This window comes from Cyprinus carpio, chromosome B2 (genome assembly GCF_018340385.1).
Source record: "Cyprinus carpio isolate SPL01 chromosome B2, ASM1834038v1, whole genome shotgun sequence".
Lineage (NCBI taxonomy): Eukaryota > Metazoa > Chordata > Actinopteri > Cypriniformes > Cyprinidae > Cyprinus > Cyprinus carpio.
The window spans coordinates 22,681,787-22,702,496 of NC_056598.1; the positions used below are offsets into that span (position 1 = coordinate 22,681,787).

Genomic DNA, 20,710 nt, shown 5'->3' on the forward strand with positions numbered 1-20,710 from the left:
CAAACTTGTCACCTCTAACATCTTGGAGAATGTGCTGCACACCGCCAGGCAACAGATTTGACATTTTAAGCACAGAAAATTGCAGGACGACTTACTGCCACAGCCATTTTTACAATATATCACTTTTAAAGGGATACTTCACCCCAAAATGAAAATTTTGTCATTAATCACTTACCCCCATGTTGTTCCAAACCCGTAAAATCTCCGTTCGTCTTCGGAACACAATTTAAGATATTTTGGATTATGAAGTGACGGGAACACTTTTTGTAAGCAAAGAAAACAAAAATAATGACTTTATTCAACAATTCCTTTGTCATCAGTCTCCTTTGTGTCTCTCCATTTCACCGTATGCTGTGTATGCTCTTCTGTATCATCCGCGCCATCCTGCATCATACGCAGCATACAGTGATATGGAGAGACACAGAGGAGAATGTTGACAAAGGAATTGTTGAATAAAGTCATTATTTCTGTTCCCGACACTTTATATAACCCTGATTGCACATCTGATTGCAGATGGAGTATTCTGATGACGACTTTCATACCTTTTATGGACCTTGAAACTGTTATTTACTTGGCAGTTTATGGGACAGTCACAGACCTCCCAGTTTTCATCCAAAATATCTTAAATTGTGTTCTGAAGATGAACAGAGCTAATATGGGTTTGGAACGACGTGGGGGGCTAAGTGATTAATGTCACAATTCTCATTTTGGGGTGGAGTATCCCTTTAATGGAGATGTGCAGGTTGGCCAAAGCAACTGAAACCACCACCGAGCATTCAAGGCATTAAAACCCATTCGACTCTTTCACCCCTTTTATAGAGGTCACTGTAAAATCCACTGTTCTGCTCCCTCCGCAATACCCAACACCCTTTTGCGATGCTTTCCAGATGTCCAACACTGACGCCACATAGTCCTAACAATCTGTTCATCATTTAATTAACTCAAGCAGTCCTCAATATGCATTTTTTTTTAATGGCTATGCTATAAAATACCATGATAAAAACACTAATTTAGTCAACTGGGCCCCCTATATGACAAATCTCAGAAGACCTGCAAATCTGACTGCTTACCATAGAAAAAGATGAGATTATGACCTCATTAATAAACATTAAAGATAAGCGATGCAAGCGTAAGAAGTGTGTCTCTGTGGATGTGTGGGATGCAGCTTGGTTGAGCTTAATGTATTTGAAAATTACCCTTCGGCCACTACCAGAAAACTCCTTCCTGCTAGTATTGGATTATGCTAAATCATTGTGGCTAATTATTGCCTTCCTGACAGTCATTTCTGTACCTTTTTTTCCCCAATACCAAGTGCTGTGCACTGGTCATTTGCACAGTGAAAGGGATGTTAATTGACATTTTTCTATTAATATCCTCACTGGCTCTAGCAGATGATGCTAGCTGGCCTGGGGTTGATCTTTGACTCTTTTTGAGTTTGACTGAGTTAAAGTCTTTGGACTTTGTCTCAAGACAACATCCATCACAGATCGTGTTTACCAGCCATTTGGCTAATGGCTTCTTTATTCTCTAGCGTAGCAGAGGCTTGTTATGAACAAAATGCTCCTATATAAGAGGGTGAATGAGCCTTAAGAAGACTTGTTTTTCTGCTAAGGTCCATTAGCTGGTCTCAACTGCAATTTTTGTTGTTTACACCATGTATACAAAAACACTACATGCTAAATTGGCACTGTAACGCAGGCTGTGGTATGTATTCCTGAATATCGCTGGTCTCCTGTCTCTCTTTTTAGTCATTCTCTGCTGGTGTCTGGCTTTAGCACTTTCTTTTTCCTCTTGGTCCCGCACGCATGTTTCGATTATTGTTTAATTCCAATTTTATGAGCCGAATGTAATGTTACGGTGTCGACCGGTCAGAAATTAATAGCTTGTTGCATGACACTGGGAGAGCAGTAAAATTCACCATCAATTCTGTAGGCTGTCCCCAAGTTTAATTACCGTTGGAATGCTGACTGGGACTTTCATTATAGCAGGTTGAAGAAGGGTCAAATAAGATTTGCAAACGTTCACTTCTCTCCCCCGGCAACATTTTATCAGGTGCTTGAAATGCTGGAATAATTATATATCAAGCTGAATAAATAATTGATTCTATAATAGCCCCTTTCTTGTCCTCTTGTGAGACCCGACCTGAATTTTCTACCTCCCTCACTCTGGGCTCACCTGCCTTAATTCAATTCAGGTTATTTGGATGGTGCTCACAGGCAGATAGGTGAAATGGCTGCAGGGTAATGCTAGGAAATGTAAAAGTTATTTTTCATTCTAAAAAAAATTAAGTATAAATGATTTTTATGTTGTTTTGTGCTGTCAAACAATTAATTGTGGTTAATCGCATCCAAAATAAAAGTTAAATAAAATATTTTCAAAATATATATTGTATGTATGTGTATTTTTATATACATAATAAATATACAAAGTACACACGCATATATTATGTAAACAAGAACCTTTATTTTGGATGCGATTATTCATTTGACAGCACTAGTTATTATTTATAATTTGGTTTATTTTTATGCTATTTTAATTATTGAAATTTTTTTATTTATTTATTTATTTACTTGCGTTGCATTTGCTATGGTTTCCTTTATTCATAATTGTTGTTTTTTTAATTTATGTGAGGCACAACATAATTTAACTACTACTGCTGCTACTAATTATTAATATTATTTTAATGTATTTAGATGTATTTAGATGTATTTTAACATCCAAAAAGTTTTACTAACACTGTAAGAGCGTCCATCTAGCCACATAACTGTCAGTGGTTGTATTCCTTAATGCGAGGCAAATTTTGGTGTGTGTGTGTGTGTGTGTGTGTGTGTGTACACTTTCACATTTCCCATTATATCTTGTGTTTTGTTGGCTGTGTGTGAGGCAGCGCTTTCTAGTGCAGGGGAGCGGATGGAAGAGAAAAGTCCACATTGAATTAGCTTCCATCACGGAGCTCTAATGCTGTATAATGGCTGCAGACATCTCATGGGTAATAGCTCAGGGATTACGGAGAAGGCATATTGCTCTTAGTGACACCACTAACCTTATTAGAGAGAGAGTGAGCGAGAACGAGAGAGTTCGATGTGAATTTGCAGTGACTAGAGCCTGAAGAGATGTATTATTATAATAGAAAGTACCTGATCCAAATAACAGTTATTTACTGTATCTTGTGTACATGATGACAGCCACATGTTTTTTTTCCCAGTCTGTGACATTTCACACATGAAACGCTCAAATAAATATTTACTTAATGAATCAGGCTTTTATTAGTGCATCGAGGTGTCATGCAAGCTGCATAGCCTAAATGAAAGCCTCTTTGCGTTAATTTTTATTCATTTTCTACAGAATGGGAATATTAGACTGCAGTCTATCTGACGTTTTAGTCTAAACATCTGCAGCAAACATTTATTTACCTTTCTTGAGCTTGAGGTAGGCGTCTTTGTATGGATAACACAGCTAGATAGATACAATCAGTCTATTTGTCTGTGTCTGTTCAAATAGCCATTTTTTTTAAGTGAGAAAACAAGCTGAGATGTTTGCAAGTGGTCATTATTTATTTTATTTTTTTTCAAAAGTAGTTTATTTTGAAATGCATTGGCGCATGTTTGAAAGAACATGTAGTTTTGTCCATGTAAGTGTGTCTGAGTTAAATAGAGTGTGAGGAAAAGAGATAAATGGCACAAACTCATTGAAAGCAAGATTGCAGTCTTTGAAAATGACATTGGCAGCTGGTTTAATCGTCTGGCCATCTGAATAGGACAATTTGTTCTCTGCCTGGGATTACTTATGGGTTATGAGGACACTGAGCTTTTCAGGAGGACTTTTTTTCTGAGACTTGGCTGTGTAGAATGTCGTCCATGAGTGTGAAATGGTTTAATTTACTCTTTTGTTAATTGCTTTGGTGGATCTCGAACTGAGCCACGCGAGGGGTTACTGAATAGCCAGTGCTAATCTAAAACTCCATTAACTCATGCCGGGGGAGGATTTCTGATTACACAAGGGACAAATCAAATAAAGCACTTTTTTTCAGTTAACGTATTGCTTTTCATCAACCACAGTAATGTTTTGTTTTTCCAACACTTCCACCATATACCTGGGAAATTATGCAATATATATATATATATATTTTTTTTTTTTTTCCATTCTCTTAGGAGTGAGTGCTGAGTGGTGCATGCTAGGATGGTTGCTATGGATTTGCATAGGTGTTCTGGGTAATTGCTAAGTTAAAAGAGCCCAGCCCTAAGCCCCTCATTCACACAGTCAGTGTGAGTAGCTGGTGTTCCTGTGGTAAAAAAAAAAAACCAACACAAAACACCAAAACACAAAACTGTTGAACATCTATGAAAATATAAATTCTACATTAATCTCAAATGTTAAAATAGAACTTCTATTCCACTTTCTTGCCAGTACAGCACACCTAAAGCTTTATAGTTCTTTTAATTGAGCTATGAGGTCACACCTGACCTTAAACTGACCTTACCCACCTTACAGTACCTAAACATAACATCGCCTCAGCCAGCCACACGGTTTGAGTGTCATGAGGGGCTTTTGCACCGAAGAAACCTTTTTGGCGAAAGTACCCGCTTTTTGGTGTGTTCGCACAGCAGTTCCTAGGAACGTATTTAGTTCTAAGAACTCTGTTTGGGGGAACTAAATTAGCTCCAACTTTGGCGCAGGGTCTAAAACAGTTCTATAGGAACTACCGTTATAGTGTACGCTGATTGGCCAAAAGCAAACAAAACACCGGCATTTTTAAAAAGACATGTAAAATTTTTACTCCATGAACATGAAAAACAGTAGTAATGGCATTTAGCTACCTGTTTTCTGTAGCGTTGGGTTGTTTTCTCAGCCTTGATGATATGTTACACTGCAAGGTGTCATAGGAGATTTAGTCAGATTTTCTTGCTCCTTTAATTACATAAAGTGTGTTTACATTCCATTTCCATTATCACGAAACCCACAACACACATAAAAAACAGCTCTCATCACGGTGTCCTTCATTCACTGGTTGTTGATGTTTGTAAGTGCCGCGAATAAAGACATCGCTGTCGGCCTCTTCAGACTTCTCACTGCCAGTGCGAATGCAACCAGGTAAACTGCCCAAGGGAAAAATTGGTACCACCATGCTGGCTAGTTCATAGAACTGATGGTGCATTCAAGTCATGTCGGATAGTTCGTATTTTTGATCTTATTTTTCAGAAAACACATTAATATGAAAGCATTCGGCACGGTTGTCTGTGAGTGACGTCACCTCCCAATACAAACATGCCCCTCACATTGATTGACAGCTTTCCGGGTAGACATCGGAAATTAAAATGCAAAAAGGATTGCAATTCCATTTGAGTTTTGGCAGGTTACATGCATGATGCAGAGAGAGTGAAAAAGCAAATGTGATAATTAATATTTCTATTTAAATATGACAGGCTCATAGCTCGTAAGACATGAGAAAAGTTGCAAATGGACTTTGCTTTTTCATTTGAAATGTGGCAGTCACTGTGCATTCTTGAAAGTGAAAATGCAAAGGGTAATGCAGGGTTTTGAAATTGCATTTGGATTATGTCATAATTCATGTGACCACATGTGAAAAACACAATTGAAAATATAATTTGCAATTCCTTTTGAAAAAAAAAAAAAAAGTCCTGAATATTCTTCCATAATTCTGCATGTAAGATTTAAAACTACATTGCATCAAAGTGATTTTTTTTTTTAATCTTCTGGTGCTGATAAATAAAATGTTCCTCATTAGTGTTTTGACAAAATTGTGATTTTAATTAACGTTATAAATCCCTACAGTTCTTTTACTGAGTTAGTTCTTTTACTGGCGTTAGTTGTGTACCGAGGGTTTGGTGAGGCAATAGCGTGTAGATTTTTCAGAGAAGTTTAAACACTGCTTAGGTACAAGCTGTTAAATGCACAAAGACCCTTGCAGGGATGTTTTCCTTTCACTGGGTAGAAGATTACATTTGTGTCACCCATTGATTAGCATCTTGTTTTGGTATCTCTTGTTATACAACAGCCACGGAAAAAAAGCAGGAACAACAGAGCATGCCAGGACCAGATAAATGAGAGTGTTTCCCTGGCTATGTGTTGTAGGAGACAGGGATGCTGCCACTTGGGGAATTGGACAAACAGCCCATGCTTATTGGACTTGTATCGATCGCCATTATTAGCCATTCTTTGCATGAAAACAGAGAAAAGACTGTGTTTTTTTAATTCTTATTTAGGAGATGTTTGTTGAAAACTTGAATAGGCTTTTAGTTCACAATTTAATTTTTTTTTTCTATTTCTTTTCTCTCTCCATTGTAGTGAATAAGCACAAACCATGGATCGAGACATCCTACCATGGTGTCATCACCGAAAACATGGACACGGTAATGCTCGACCCTCCTCTGGTCGCACTGGACAAGGATGCCCCTGTCCCTTATGCAGGTATATAACTTTACTTACTGATTACACATTGCTCTGGAATACTCAAATCTGATTGGTCAGTCATTGTATTTCGGCATATAAGGCCGTTGTCTCTGACATCCAGTGTCTTGCACTGTGCTTGTTTCATGTCTCTTATATCCTTTTTTCTCAGAATCAAATCATTTTATCTAGGATCAATGTTTCCATCCAACATTTCCATTTATTTATTTAAGTGGCAATAACCCCTTGCTTTAGGGTTTATTTTGCGATACTGAGCGCCTGACAGTACTTTTTGTTTCATTCTATTAAATTTTTTTTTTTTTTTTCTATGGTCGCATGATTGAGTACTATGGTTCATTTTTAAGCATGTTCTGTAGCACATGCAGAATATATCTTTTTAATTAAATCACAACTTTTTGCATGTAATCATGATTGTGATCATTTTGATTATCTTTGCAGCCAGTTTTTTCCATATCTAATCTATTCCAGTGAAACACACAAGCTTCCTCCAGAACATCCAGGATTATTCTCAAATTTACAGCACTGGATGGCCAGCAATGGCTTGGTTCTTCAGTGTAGTGGTTCTTTATTCCACTGTGTGTAAGTGAGGGTGGTTGAGTGTGAGATTTTATGTGTATTGCAGCATAGTGGTCATATAAAAGAGATTTAGTCAATGCCTTCCGCACTGTTATGGAGATAGATCCGCCTGACCTTCCTGTTATTTCCAAGTGTGCTTCCTGCCTCTATCTCCATTGTTGTAGTGACACACAGCCCTTGTATAAGTGGATCTTGTCGCCCTTTCCATGGCCAAACGTTCAATAAACTGTCCGGCCTTGAAAAACTACTCATACATTGAGCACTTTGGCTTTCGAAGAGATGGAGTCAACACTTAGAGCGTCAATCACCTCTCACAGAGCAATGAATGACAGCACAGCTTTATGACTTGCATGTTGTTTATGTAAGACAGATTCCGACTCACTGGTTTTCAAGTGCAAGTTGTTCAGATGAGGTGGCATGATGTGGGGAGGGTGGTGGCTTGACAGATGCAAAGTAATTAAATAAAGGTTTTTTTTTTTTTTTTTTTTTTTTTTTTTACACAAAGAGAAATGTGTGGAAGCATTGTGACAGGTAACTCTCTACAGCTCATTAAATGACAATGGCTAGAATTAATCTCCTTTCTGACAGCCTTGGAAGAAAGCACTTTACTGGCTTTTATATATTTATTTTTGCAGCTTTCACATAAAAAACATGCTGTGTATTGTGCAGCTGATAAAGATTTGTTGTTCATACCTTGGGGAATCTTTTAGCTGACAGCATGCTTTTTTACAGCGTCACCACTGACTACCGGTGTTGACTGATTATCTTTGCAGAATGTTACTTAAGTGTGTAAGTTATACAGTACTTTAAAGTATAATTTTTCTAAATGCATATTATTGATCTTATTGTGAATGATTGATTGTTGACCGTGTAAATTTGAATGAAAATGTCAGAACTCAATTTTCCAGTGAAAGGACAGACTTCTTTTGTGTGTGTATGTGTGTCATTCACACACCTTCACATTTCAAATGAAAATGTATAAAATAACATACAAATATATTTTACAATTATTGCAGTGACAAAATGATTTTGTCCTTATGATTATGGGATTATTAACTATATTTTCCTCTTGTATTTTTGACACTGTACAAACCTTTGCGTCTTTCAAAGCACCACATATGACGATCTCCTAGTGAAACTGAACCTAGCACAAAAAAACAAGATGCATTGTGATTTTTGTTTTAATGTAAGGAATATTTCACTTGCATGTCAGCATATCTGGGTGGGGAAAAATTCTTTGATAACAGGTTTATTTTCTGTGGTTTATTTTCTCAACTACAATAAGTTATTAGAAGAGACAAAGTTATAAAGAAATAGAAATCTTTTGTAACATTGTCTTGACAGTCAATTTTGATTCCTTTCTTTCAGAATAATGAGGAAAAACTATACAGCTCAGTATCACTTACTACAAACTTTCTAAAATTTTTTGGAAGCTTTTTTGAGTCCAGTGCACTTGCTACTTTGTTTTATCAATGACATATTAATGGTGGATGGCAGCTGTTGTAAAAGCGTCACTGGGAAATGAGTGCTGTGCTGTGACAGGTGATTTTTCACAGCCTTTTCACCGGGAACCAATGGATACAAACATAAGATTGCTGCCAGGGAGACTCAGAGAAAAACAGGCCCTCCGTCTCAATCCGTCATTCTTCGTAATTCTCCTCGCTCCCGTTCTTTCCGTCTTTCTTTCTCCATCCCACTCTTCTCTTCCACATCAGGCCTTGAGTTATGCGCAGGAGGCTTTGTCATCAATCCTGTTTTCGTCTGTTTAGAGAAAGGAATGCGGGCGTCCTTCTGGCACCGCATTAATTGGGGTGTGGGAACATGACCCAGGATTGTTAAATGCTTTGCCTTGTTCTCCTTCGTCTTTTTCTCCTGCCTTGCTCACTGTCGCCAATGTATCAGCTTGCTTTGATGTAAAATAACGATGATGAGCCTCAAGTCGATGATATATGCTGAGACAGGGATCCTGAAGATGAATTGTTATTTCTGTGAACAAGACTTTCCCCTGTAGAGCAGATAGCGTAGGTCTTGTAGTATGCATGGAGCATTCTCAATCAAATTACCATGAAGGATGAGCCGGAGTCAGTAGAGGAAGGCGAAAAAAAAGGAAGAAACGGCAGCTTCATTTGCTAATTCTTTATCTTGGTTGCAGCTTCACCAGCCTCATTCCCATTAATCTCTTCTCTCAGATGATGTACAATGCCTTATTGTTCTGCTAAACTTTGCCTTCCTTGCGCCAGATTAGCTAACAAAACCTAAGCTAGGAAGCGGTTCAGAGAAACTATGGATGGATTGCAAAAACCACACATGAGAGTGAGAATAGGAGGATGTAGTGAAAGAGAATCGCAGTGCCTGCAGTTCGGATACTTTGCAATTGTATTGTGTTCATTTGTTAGAAGGACAACCTGCTGTGAATTCAACAAGGAAAAAGCTTTTTTTTTTTTTTTTTTTTTTTTTGGTGGAACACTTAGCGTGTTTTGTAATTGTGTTTGGGCCCTTCTGTCTAAAAACAATCGGATACGCTAGTGGATTTTCCTATCAAATTATTATAATTAATGCCTCTCTTATGTGTTCGAAACTGTAAAAGAAATTTGGTAGTATTTTGATCTTGTTAGTGGATGAAAAGAGTGTTGGGGAAGTCATGGCCTAATGGTTAGAGAGTCGGGCTCCCAATCGAAGGGTTGTGAGTTCGAGTCTCGGGCCGGCAGGAACTGTGGGTGGGGGGAGTGCATGTACAGTTCTCTCTCCACCTTCAATACCATGACTTAGGTGCCCTTGAGCAAGGCATCGAACCCCAACTGCTGCTCCCCGGGCGTGGCAGCATAAAATGGCTGCCCACTGCTCCGGGTGTGTGTTCACAGTGTGTGTGTGTGTGTTCACTGCTCTGTGTGTGTGCACTTCGGATGGGTTAAATGCAGAGCACGAATTCTGAGTATGGGTCACCATACTTGGCTGAATGTCACGTCACTTTTGATTATGTGCTGGTCACAATCCTCGCGAAGGTGTAACAGGCTGCATTTAAAATTAAAGGTGTTGTGTATGATGCAAAAATATCACACATGTATTTTCAGCTTGGCCTGCTTTCCACAATGTCGCTTGCTTAATATGAATAAGAACTGATTGGAGGGTCATGTATATCATATTTCTGGAGGTTCATAATAAGCATGGTAAGTTATTATAAACAAAACAAAGTCCAAAGAAGTCCAAAGAAATAAATTACAGACAAAACTATGTAAATTTACTTAGTTTTGATCTACAATTCTACACCCATTCATACGTAAATAAATAACAGCGAAATATAATTCGTTTTTTTATGCAGGCTTTCTAAATGATAAATGTAATTAGTTTCTGTGCTTCATGTTAATTAATCTGAGATATAGATGCTTAGAAGGTGCTTAATAAAGCAGATTAGGGGGTGGTTTAAACAAGCAGTCTGAGGGGAAAAAAAAAAGAAAAAGAAAGGAAAGGAAAGGAAAGGAAAGCGAGCAGAGGAACATTTAAGCAGATGCGTTTTATATAAATAACCTTGCTGGCTGATCATATCGGCTAACTGTCCTCAGATTTGCAGTAATAGTAATTCATCTGATGTTTTGCAGATCTCATTTGTTTTTATTTTTGTTCAAAAGTGTTTAGTTACCTTTTTTTTTTTTTTTTTTTTTTTTTTTTTTTTTTTTACAAATATGGCTGATTTGCCCAGAAAATGTAACCCTAGTAACTTGACCACCTATATTTTTGAGCGAGAAATGGGACATTTCAACCCTGTTCACTCCAGGGTCAGCTGTGGATGAGAGTCTAAGAATTATTGAGTTTTGTTATAATGTGTGCGAATGAGAGTGTGTCACCTACATAAAGTGAATGGACTATGTGCCCTATCTCTGTCCTCCCTTGGAATTACATTCAGTGATCTCTGAGGGTCGGGAAACATACCTGAGGAGTGAGGAACTATTTTACTAGCTTAAGATTCTCTTAGTCATGTAGTTTCATCATAGTTTATACACTTGGGGCGACAATTTCTGAAGTTTCAAATGGAGAAAATCACATTCAGACTTTTTGTATACACTAATCAGTTTAGGAAGTCTTGTATTTTTTTTTTTTTTTTTTTTTTTTTTTTTTTGCAATGCTGTATATGCATTTTCATGTTTACAATTTTTTTCTTAAGTAACCTAACCGAAGCGGCTGAGCCAAGCATTGCTGTTATTTCCCATGTTGTTTTGAGAATGCTGAAAATGCAGTGTCTGTTACGAGTGTGAACTATTGTTTTGCATGCATACTGTGGCCCATTGGGATGCATCCAATAGATGTCCCCAGATGCTTTTCAAGAAATTCACAAGCAACCTCTATTCTTCCCAGGTTTTCAGCATTATATGTTGTAGAAAAGAAACCATGAAAATCATACGAATGGGTGATAATTGAAAGACTGAAAGCTTGGAGAATCCATCCATACTGTTGGTGAGATGACTTTTTCAATTCCGCTGCCAAAATCTCTCGTTTTTGAAGAATGTTTGTGTGTTTAAACTGAGAAGTGTTACCAGAAACTTGAGGTGAAAGCCAAATTAGAAATCTGAGAATGTGATAGATCTGGAGGAAGCATCCTATTGTCGAATCTCTCTTCCTTTTTCCCATGCTTTCTCTTTCTGAAGTGTAGTTTACCGGATATATCTCTTGCATGGGCTACCACCTTTGCCTCTGAGATATATTTTGATATATGGATGTTGTTTCAATCAGCCTTGGTTCTTTGTTTATGCTATATACACAGAATTTAAGAAGCAGACCTACCCTGCAGTAGCTGGCTTTCTCAAAGCTGACTGTGACAGTATGCTCATCAATTTTGCATACAAACTATTTTACATGCTAATTAAATGGTTAAGTTCGAAAATATTCCTGTGAGGTCTCTTTTAATAACTGAAGAAATTCATTACGGGGGTTCATATGCCACACTCTCTAAGTATTATCTTTGACTTCCACCTGAGAGGATTGAAATAAATGCTTCAAAAGGTAATTGGTGATTATAACAACACATGCTTATAATACTGAACATTTAGACTTGAGATTTTAGCTAAATGCAATAAGATTTGACAGCATTTTCTGATTAGTGATGATAGTGCCTAAAAGCCCTGCTTACTTGAAAATGCCCACCACCGTGGCCTTAGCGCTGATTAAAATGACACTTCCACCTCCATAAGAGACTGGGAATTCAGCCAGACATCATTTGCAAGCATAATTTAATAACATCTTAAGGTGTGCGGATGAGATGGAACTAACCCATTGCTGGTTTGAGGTCTCTTTAGAGTTCCCACGGCTCTGTTTAATTAGCTCCTGACTGATGGCGTGATTGTAAAGAACCTGGCGTTACATTTCATTTAGTAATTTTTATGGTTTAATATTGTGCATTTTCATTGTGGTCCCTGAAGTTTCTGCTGAAATGCATAACTTGTTGTTTGGCTGACCTGTTACTTTGGCAGAATTCATCTCACAGGAGGGTTCCTCACAGGAGCTCTTAGAAGCACATTAGCAGCACACTTATTATGATGCCTGATGCCTTTGAAATAACAAAGGAGGTCTATAGTACCTGGAGAAAGCGATCCGTTAGAGTTCCCTTTCATCTCAATGGCAGTTGCTCAGCTGGTGCAGGCCTCCCCGTTATTATGCGACCTGCTTGCAGCCATCTGTGCTTATGAGCACTCTATTTTTGGCCACAAAAGTTTTTGAGCCAATCATCATAGAATTTTTTCCCCCTTGCATATTTGTGCTACTTGCAGTATCATGTCTATTTTTTATGTTATTATACTTCAACACACTTGTTTTGCTGGCTTGCTGTAATTAAATAACAGATAGCACATGTGTCACTGCATACAGTTTCAAAGTAAAAAAAAAAAGCCTGATTGTAAATAATCCTCTGAGGTAAAAGATCTGTGATGCATCTTTCAATTGACAGGCTATAGGGGCATTCAGAAGAACTGTGTGTGTATGTAAATAAATATTTAAAACATATAAATATTATATAACAACATTAATAACAGCCACTTTAGAAGACCACTTGGATTCATTTGCATCTTTTACATCAGGTAAAAACAAGAAGTGTCAAAAGTTCTTGCAGTTTAAACCATGCAGAAATGTACTTGTTGTAGGACAGTCTCTGGAAAATACATTTGAAACTTGACAGTCATGACAATTAGAGCACTTCTTTTTTTTTCTGTCAGCTGTGCAGGACAATGCAAACTGAAGTGTAGATTGGTCAAGCTAAGATGGCTTAGCCATGTAAGTACTATTTCTAACATATTGTATTTTCCTGACAATAATTATAGTAGTTATATGTATGTATGTACTGTATGTATGTACGAAAGATGTTAATTAAAATATATTAAAGATGTTTTGCTGAGATCAGAAGTTAATCAGTAAAAATACTAATACTAATACTGCTACTACTACTAATAATAATAATCATCACAAATATCATCACAATTAAAAGAACCAAAGACTTAAACTACTTCAGTAGTGCATTGAATTTACTTAATACACAAGTTTCACAATTTGAGTTAAATTACTGAAATAAATGAACTTTTTCACGACATTCTAATTTATTGAGATGCACCTATGTATATATATTAGGGATCTTGCTAAAGTGATTGTTTTGAACAGGTGTTGATTTTTAAAGATCAAGGAGACCGATAACCGATATTTTGAACCAATATGTGTCTAGTGTAAAAATGAAAATTAATGTCAAAATTAAGAATTAAAAGGCCTCTGACAACCACCTGGTGTTGGTTGAGTGTAGTACTCCCACACTGCACTTCTAAATGTTGTCTTCTTCTGTGAATGCATCTACAATGAGGGTAAGATAAAGAGAGAGTTAAAAGTGGGACCACAGTATGTTTCATGATTAAGCCTATGGATATTTTACTACAGCTAAACAGCTTAGGGAAAGGGAAGTATTGGCATCAATAATTTACATGTTAGAAATGTGCAATAGCTTAACCTCTCATAATTATTTTCTGATGACTAAAACATAGCCTAAAATAATAGAGGTGACTACTCAATTAATAGTCTAATGCACATCAATGGATTAACTAAAAAAGCACACACACACACACACACACGTGTATATATATATATATATATATATATATATATATATATATATATATATATATATGTGTGTGTGTGTGTGTGTGTGTGTGTGTTATATTTAGCATTTTATTTGCAACCCAGAATTGCATTAAAATCACACACAACCCATATTGTAATAGTGTTTTTTTTTTTTGATGTGTAAAATGTTTGTTTGACTGTTAATCACGGCGATACAAACTAGGAAGTATACAGGACAGCGTCATCCAGAAACGTGCAATGTGAGATTATAAACAATTTACGTTATTAGCATAGGGTTATTAGTCAAATGAGAGAGCGTGGCCGCGGAGATAACTAAATCAGGAATAGGGAGCTCGCGTTGCGTCAGGTCGTCAGAGCTCGCGCTTGATGCCCATTCAGCTCTTCAAAATTGCATAATGGTAATTCTGAATCTGTATGATAAATTATTTTGCAATCATGTTAGAATAAAGCAATATTTCTCCAAATATGCGCAATTTTTTTGACTAAGAGCCCTAACGGAACGGACGCTGTTCAGTGAAGCTATGTGAACAACACAAAAAAAAAACCGCAGCAGACGTGAGTGAATTCATTCGTGTTGATAATCTATTCACAATATAACGTTAAGTTGGCCGATGATGAGAGAGAAGTAGGTTTTAGTTTCACTATCTCAGCACTGATGTGATGATCCGTTAAAGCATATCACTGCAATGACGGACATTGACCGGGAATTCACAGTATAATAACTAAACGGGGCTTGTCATCATAAATTGATTATATTTAGGTGTTTTGCAACTTCAGTGTAGTGATTTATTGCAACTTCAGGAACGTTTACTGCATTCTTACCTTCGAGAGATAACTTATTGATGTGTGAGAATGATCACTGAAGCAGCTCCTGTGCTTTCGGTGTGAGAGCGGAAAATTTTCCAGCCGCGCCAGCCATATTGATTGGCCAGGCTCGTGACTCCCAACAAATCAGACGGACGATGGGCGGGGCTTAGTCTAGGCCACAGAGCGGTGCACTCTGACTGAGGTGGCTGGATCAGTGCCAGATCACGCATTTCAAAATAAAATGGTTTTGAAAATGGCCGATGCCGATAACAATAAAAATGCTTAATATCGGCGCCGATAATCGGCCACGCCGATAATCAGTCGACCCCTAATATATATATATGTATATATGTGTGTGTGTGTGTGTACGTGTGTGTGTGTGTGTGTGTGTGTGTGTGTGTGTGTGTGTGTGTGTGTGTGTGTGTGTGTATATATATATAAAAGATGTTAATTAAAATATGTATTATAAAATATATATTAAATATGTGTTGTTGAGATCAGAAGTTAATCAGTAATAATGACAAAAAAGTACATATAAAAATATATATTTTTTTATTATTAAATATTTTTATTTATTTAATTATTTATTTATTACTGATTAACTTCTGATCTTGGCAAAACATCTTTAAAATATAATTAAATATTTGTATAAAAATATATGTAAAAAAGAAAGTGAGAATGCATTGCTATTTTGAATGGCTGTCAGTGGAGAAACATGCTTTTTTTTGTAAAACATAAAAGGAGAAAGATAATCAGTTTAAAAATGCTTCCATTTTGTTCCATTCCTTAGATGAATGTATTGTATGGCTTCAGAAGACCTAAAATACAGTGCACAAGTCATACAGACAACAGTTCTGACTCTTTTACAGTGTGCTTTTAGTCTGTTTGGAGCTTGGCAGTAAAAATCAACACCAATTTTTGTTGCTTGAAACTGACACCTCATTTTTTGTTTCACAGAAGAAGGAAAATAATATAAGGGAGGCAATGACATGAGAGTAAATGATGATGTTCCTTTAATTAAAATTTTTACTCGTAATTCCATTTCTGAGGACAGTTTCAAGCTGCAAGCGGGAGCTTATATCACACAAGGAGCGATAACCTCCCAACTAAATGAATAACACTGATTTCTCTAGATTTTTAGCACCTCATACTGTGTAAAACTTTGAATTACCAGTCCAGACTGGTATATGGAAATCCATATTGGCCCTTCCTCCAAAATTGTGTTCGCTAAAAGTGCCTGGTGCCAAGTTCTTTGATGAGAAAACTAATTTTCCTCCAGTGAAATATGATTTCCCTAGCACAGGGAAAGATTTGAATGGAGGGGGTCTCTTGGAGAGCAAGTGTTAGGCGTTGATCAAACCTCTCAGGTTCTGGCACCATGTCTGGTTGCAGTGAAGTACAATGAAATGTACCGCAGAATGAAAAAAAAACCCCTCCCTTATCCCTTTCTCCCTTTTCTTTTGTGCTTCATTTAATCTTTTAGCGCTTTTTCTTTCTGAGAAGTGAGATAGGTCTGGACATAAAGGAAGGTAGTGCACATCAAAGCCTGTTGTCTTCAGGGGCTACTAAGATCCAGATACTGATCCGTTCTCATGTGAGAGTGAGAGTCGATGAGTACAGCATCTTTCCACTTCCTTTCTTATCTCTGGATCTTTTGAGATGATTTGGCCTGAAAGCAGCTGAGATGAGGAAAGGAATGAGACAGCGGAATGGAGAGGGTCACTAGGGTTTTTGATTGTTGGCAAAAATGAAGGAATGATTTGGGTTTGCTGTTCAGGCAGTGAGATTGCACAGAGCAGGAACCGAAAGTAAGATTGAGCATTCCCTTTGGCTCTCGGAGAACGCTTTGTCAAACTTTCAAGTACTTAAGGCAAGCCCTTCTATGAAGGGGGAAATCACTAAACAGCGCTGCGCCAAATTTGCAAGCTGTATTTCCACACAAAACGTTATTCACTAACCACCCACAATTAATTTTAACCAGACACTGCACATCTGTACTGTTGTAGAGCTCCGTTATGTGTATTTAAATGAAGTCATCGTTGCTCCTTTCAGCTATTACTTCATAGAAAAACCAAGCACATTGCAAACCAAATGCATTCCTGGGTCAACATGTTTTGTTGGTCCTGTAAAAAATTATTTAACAAACCCCAACCTTAAGCTAAATCTGGTCCCACTATATATTAGGTGGCCTTAATGTACTTACATCCAAAAATAAATACAATGTACTTATTGTGTTCATACTGTATTTCAAAACACTTTCACTGTTATTGAGGTGGAATACGGATAAGGTTAGGGACAGGTTTGGTGCTATGGGTAGGTTTAAGTGTGGGTTAAGGTGTAAGAAATGGGCTTACACTTTATTTTAAGGTGTCCTTGTTAGAGTGTAATTATACATTTAAGTACTGAGTAATATTTATTAACTACATGTACTACAGTGGGTACGGAAAGTATTCAGACCCCCTTAAATTTTTCACTCTTTGTTATATTGCAGCCATTTGCTAAAATCATTTAAGTTCATTTTTTTTCCTCATTAATGTACACATATTGACAGAAAAACACAGAATTGTTGACATTTTTGAACATTTATTAAAAAAGATAAACTGAAATATCACATGGTCCTAAGTATTCAGACCCTTTGCTCAGTATTTAGTAGAAGCACCCTTTTGATCTAATACAGCCATGAGTCTTTTTGGGAAAGATGCATCAAGTTTTCCACACCAGGATTTGGGGATACTCTGCCATTCCTCCTTGCAGATCCTCTCCAGTTCTGTCAGGTTGGATGGTAAACGTTGGTGGACAGCCATTTTCAGGTCTCTCCAGAGATGCTCATGCTGGGCCATTCAAGATCAGTCACGGAGTTGTTGTGAAGCCACTCCTTCGTTATTTTAGCTGTGTGCTTAGGGTCATTGTCTTGTTGGAAGGTGAACCTTCGGCCCAGTCTGAGCAGGATATCCCTGTACATGGCCGCATTCAACTTTCCCTCGATTGCAACCAGTCATCCTGTTCCTGCAGCTGAAAAACACCCCCACAGCATGATGCTGCCACCACCATGCTTCACTGTTGGGACTGTATTGGACAGGTGATGAGCAGTGCCTGGTTTTCTCCACACATACCGCTTAGAATTAAGGACAAAAAGTTCTATCTTGGTCTCATCAGACCAGAGAATCTTATTTCTCACCATCTTGGAGTCCTTCAGGTGTTTTTTAGCAAACTCCATGCGGTCTTTCATGTGTCTTGCACTGAGGAGAGGCTTCCGTTGGGCCACTCTGCCATAAAGCCCTGACTGGTGGATGTCTGCAGTGATGGTTGACTTTCTACAACTTTCTCCCATCTCCTGACTGAATCTCTGGAGCTTAGCCACAGTGATCTTTGGGTTCTTCTTTACCTCTCTCACCAAGCCTCTTCTCCCCCGATAGCTCAGTTTGGCCAGACGGCCAGCTCTAGGAAGGGTTCTGGTCGTCCCAAACATCTTCCATTTAAGGATTATGGAGGCGACTGTGCTCTTAGGAACCTTAAGTGCAGCAGACATTTTTTTGTAACCTTGGCCAGATCTGTGCCTTGCCACAATTCGGTCTCTGAGCTCTTCAGGCAGTTCCTTTGACCTCATGATTCTCATTTGCTCTGACATGCACTGTGAGCTGTAAGGTCTTATATAGACAGGTGTGCGGCTTTCATAATCAAGTCCAATCAGTATAATCAAACACAGCTGGACTCAAATTAAGGTGTAGAACCATCTCAAGGATGATCAGAAGAAATGGACAGCACCTGAGTTAAATATATGAGTGTCACAACAAAGGGTCTGAATACTTAGGACCATGTGATATTTCAGTTTTTTTTTTTAATAAATGTGCAAAAATGTCAACAATTCTGTGTTTTTCTGTGAATATGGGGTGCTGTGTGTACATTAATGAGGGGAAAAAATGAACTTAAATGATTTTAGCAAATGGCTGCAATATACAACAAAGAGTGAAAAATTTAAGGGGGTCTGAATACTTTCCGTACCCACTGTAACTGTATGGTTAGGGTTAGGATTATGGTTTGATTTAGAGTTACTTGCATGTAATTATGCATAATTACATAGTAGTTAAGTCCACCTAATATAAAGTTGGACCCTAACTCTTAAGCTAGAGATGAAATTTGATTGGTTGTCAGAAATGCTGTTTCAAGACCAATATTTAAATGACATGTTTGTAAACCCTGTTCTCAAAGACCAACTTATCTTTCATTCTAAGTGTTCAGTGCTGGTTTATGTTTGCTAGCTACTTTTTGTTAATGGTTTAGTTAGTGGAGCTATATAGCAATGCTGTTTTTTAACGCAGTACATTTTCTGACAACCAGTAACTCATAAAATGTTGATAAAATGTTGGAGGAGGCTGTTATAACCAGGGATATATCCACAAACATATAGTATAGTTGCCACAAGTTTTTTTTTTTCTTCCAGCACTTTCATTATCCTCTAAAACCAAGCACTTAGAATCATCTTGCAAAAAGCAAATTTGCAGTTTACAACAGCATTCAGCACAGATTTAATTTAATGTTTTTTTTTGTTTGTTTGTTTTTTTGCAGTGTTTATGCATTTATGCTGATTTGCATAATTCCTTTAGTGATTCGAAGTCTAAAATGATGTATGTGCAGATAAACTGTGATATAAATGAGTAAAATGCATTCTTATTTAGTTCCCTTAAAAATCTGTATGTTTCCATAGAACTGTGCACATTAAAAACGGTAATTTAATACTTGCGGATATTTTCTGTATATCATACACCTGCAAATTCAGCATTTATTCATAAGAATCTTCAGCAGGCCAGTTCTAGCATTGAATCTATATTAACCTTTTACTTCTTATACTCCTCTACATATTTTGTAAATTCTCAGATGTGTTCTAAAAAGACTTTGAAAACAGTCTTTGAAAAGAAGGAGTGGTTTACTCCATTCATATATATTGCCATGAGCTCTTTGCTTTTTGAAGACATGACATTGAAGTGTAAGATTTAGCCATAAAAGCACTTTGGAAATTAAAGGTTGTCTTTAGGAAACGTGATCCAGATTGTACTTCGATTTGTGTTGGAATCATAAAGCACATACTGTATATGACTGTCAGTGCTCAAACTAAGCCGATTAGAAAGTCATAACCTCAAAACATCAGTAATACTTGTTAATGAGAGCAAGCTGTGTAACAATGTAAACTATAAAGCAATTTAAAAGGGATTTTATGCCTGGTAGATCATTTTAAGGCTACTGTATGTGATAAAGACCTGAGCCTTTGGGAAAAAGGAAAAAAGCATATAATGAACAAGTAAAAATGCATATATGAAAGGTTAATGTGGCAAATCTAATGAGATTGGAAGGCTCTGTAGTTCATAGAAAGGTTCGGAGTTCAAAGCACTCATAATAAAAACCGGAGGGTTGGTTGATGCAGGTAATCTGCTACCTGCCGAGCTGATGCCATTGTTACAAATCTTCAATCACAGTGCTCTGTGGTTGGATTCATACAGCAAGCTGCCTTTCATCTCCTGTGGTTGAAGAATAAACCGCAAAATTGTGTATATTTTTCCTATGTACCCTTTTCTGTCGTCCATCATCTGTAGATTGTGTTTGTGAAATTAGTAGGTTGTTTGGAGATGGTTTATTTCTATGTCAGCAGCCAAAGGCGTGACTCAAGCAGTCAAATGTTATGATCAGATCATCATTTTAGCTGATTTACTGGTTTTTGGTTCCACTCCAGTATTAGCTTGATCAAGTAATTTGCATTTGTTTCTGAGGTATTATCTAGGCTTTGTAAGACTTGATT

At 37.4% G+C, this 20,710-nt stretch overlaps 1 protein-coding gene across 1 annotated transcript in view; it reads left to right on the top strand.

Annotated features, from left to right (window-relative positions):
- clstn2a (calsyntenin 2a) overlaps positions 1-20,710 on the top strand; it is a 236,962-nt gene that overhangs the window by 107,909 nt on the left and 108,343 nt on the right. The window contains exon 2 of the mRNA XM_042718714.1: positions 6,307-6,429. Within this exon, the coding sequence (XP_042574648.1) occupies positions 6,307-6,429 (123 nt within the window). The remainder of the gene's footprint in view (positions 1-6,306; positions 6,430-20,710) is intronic.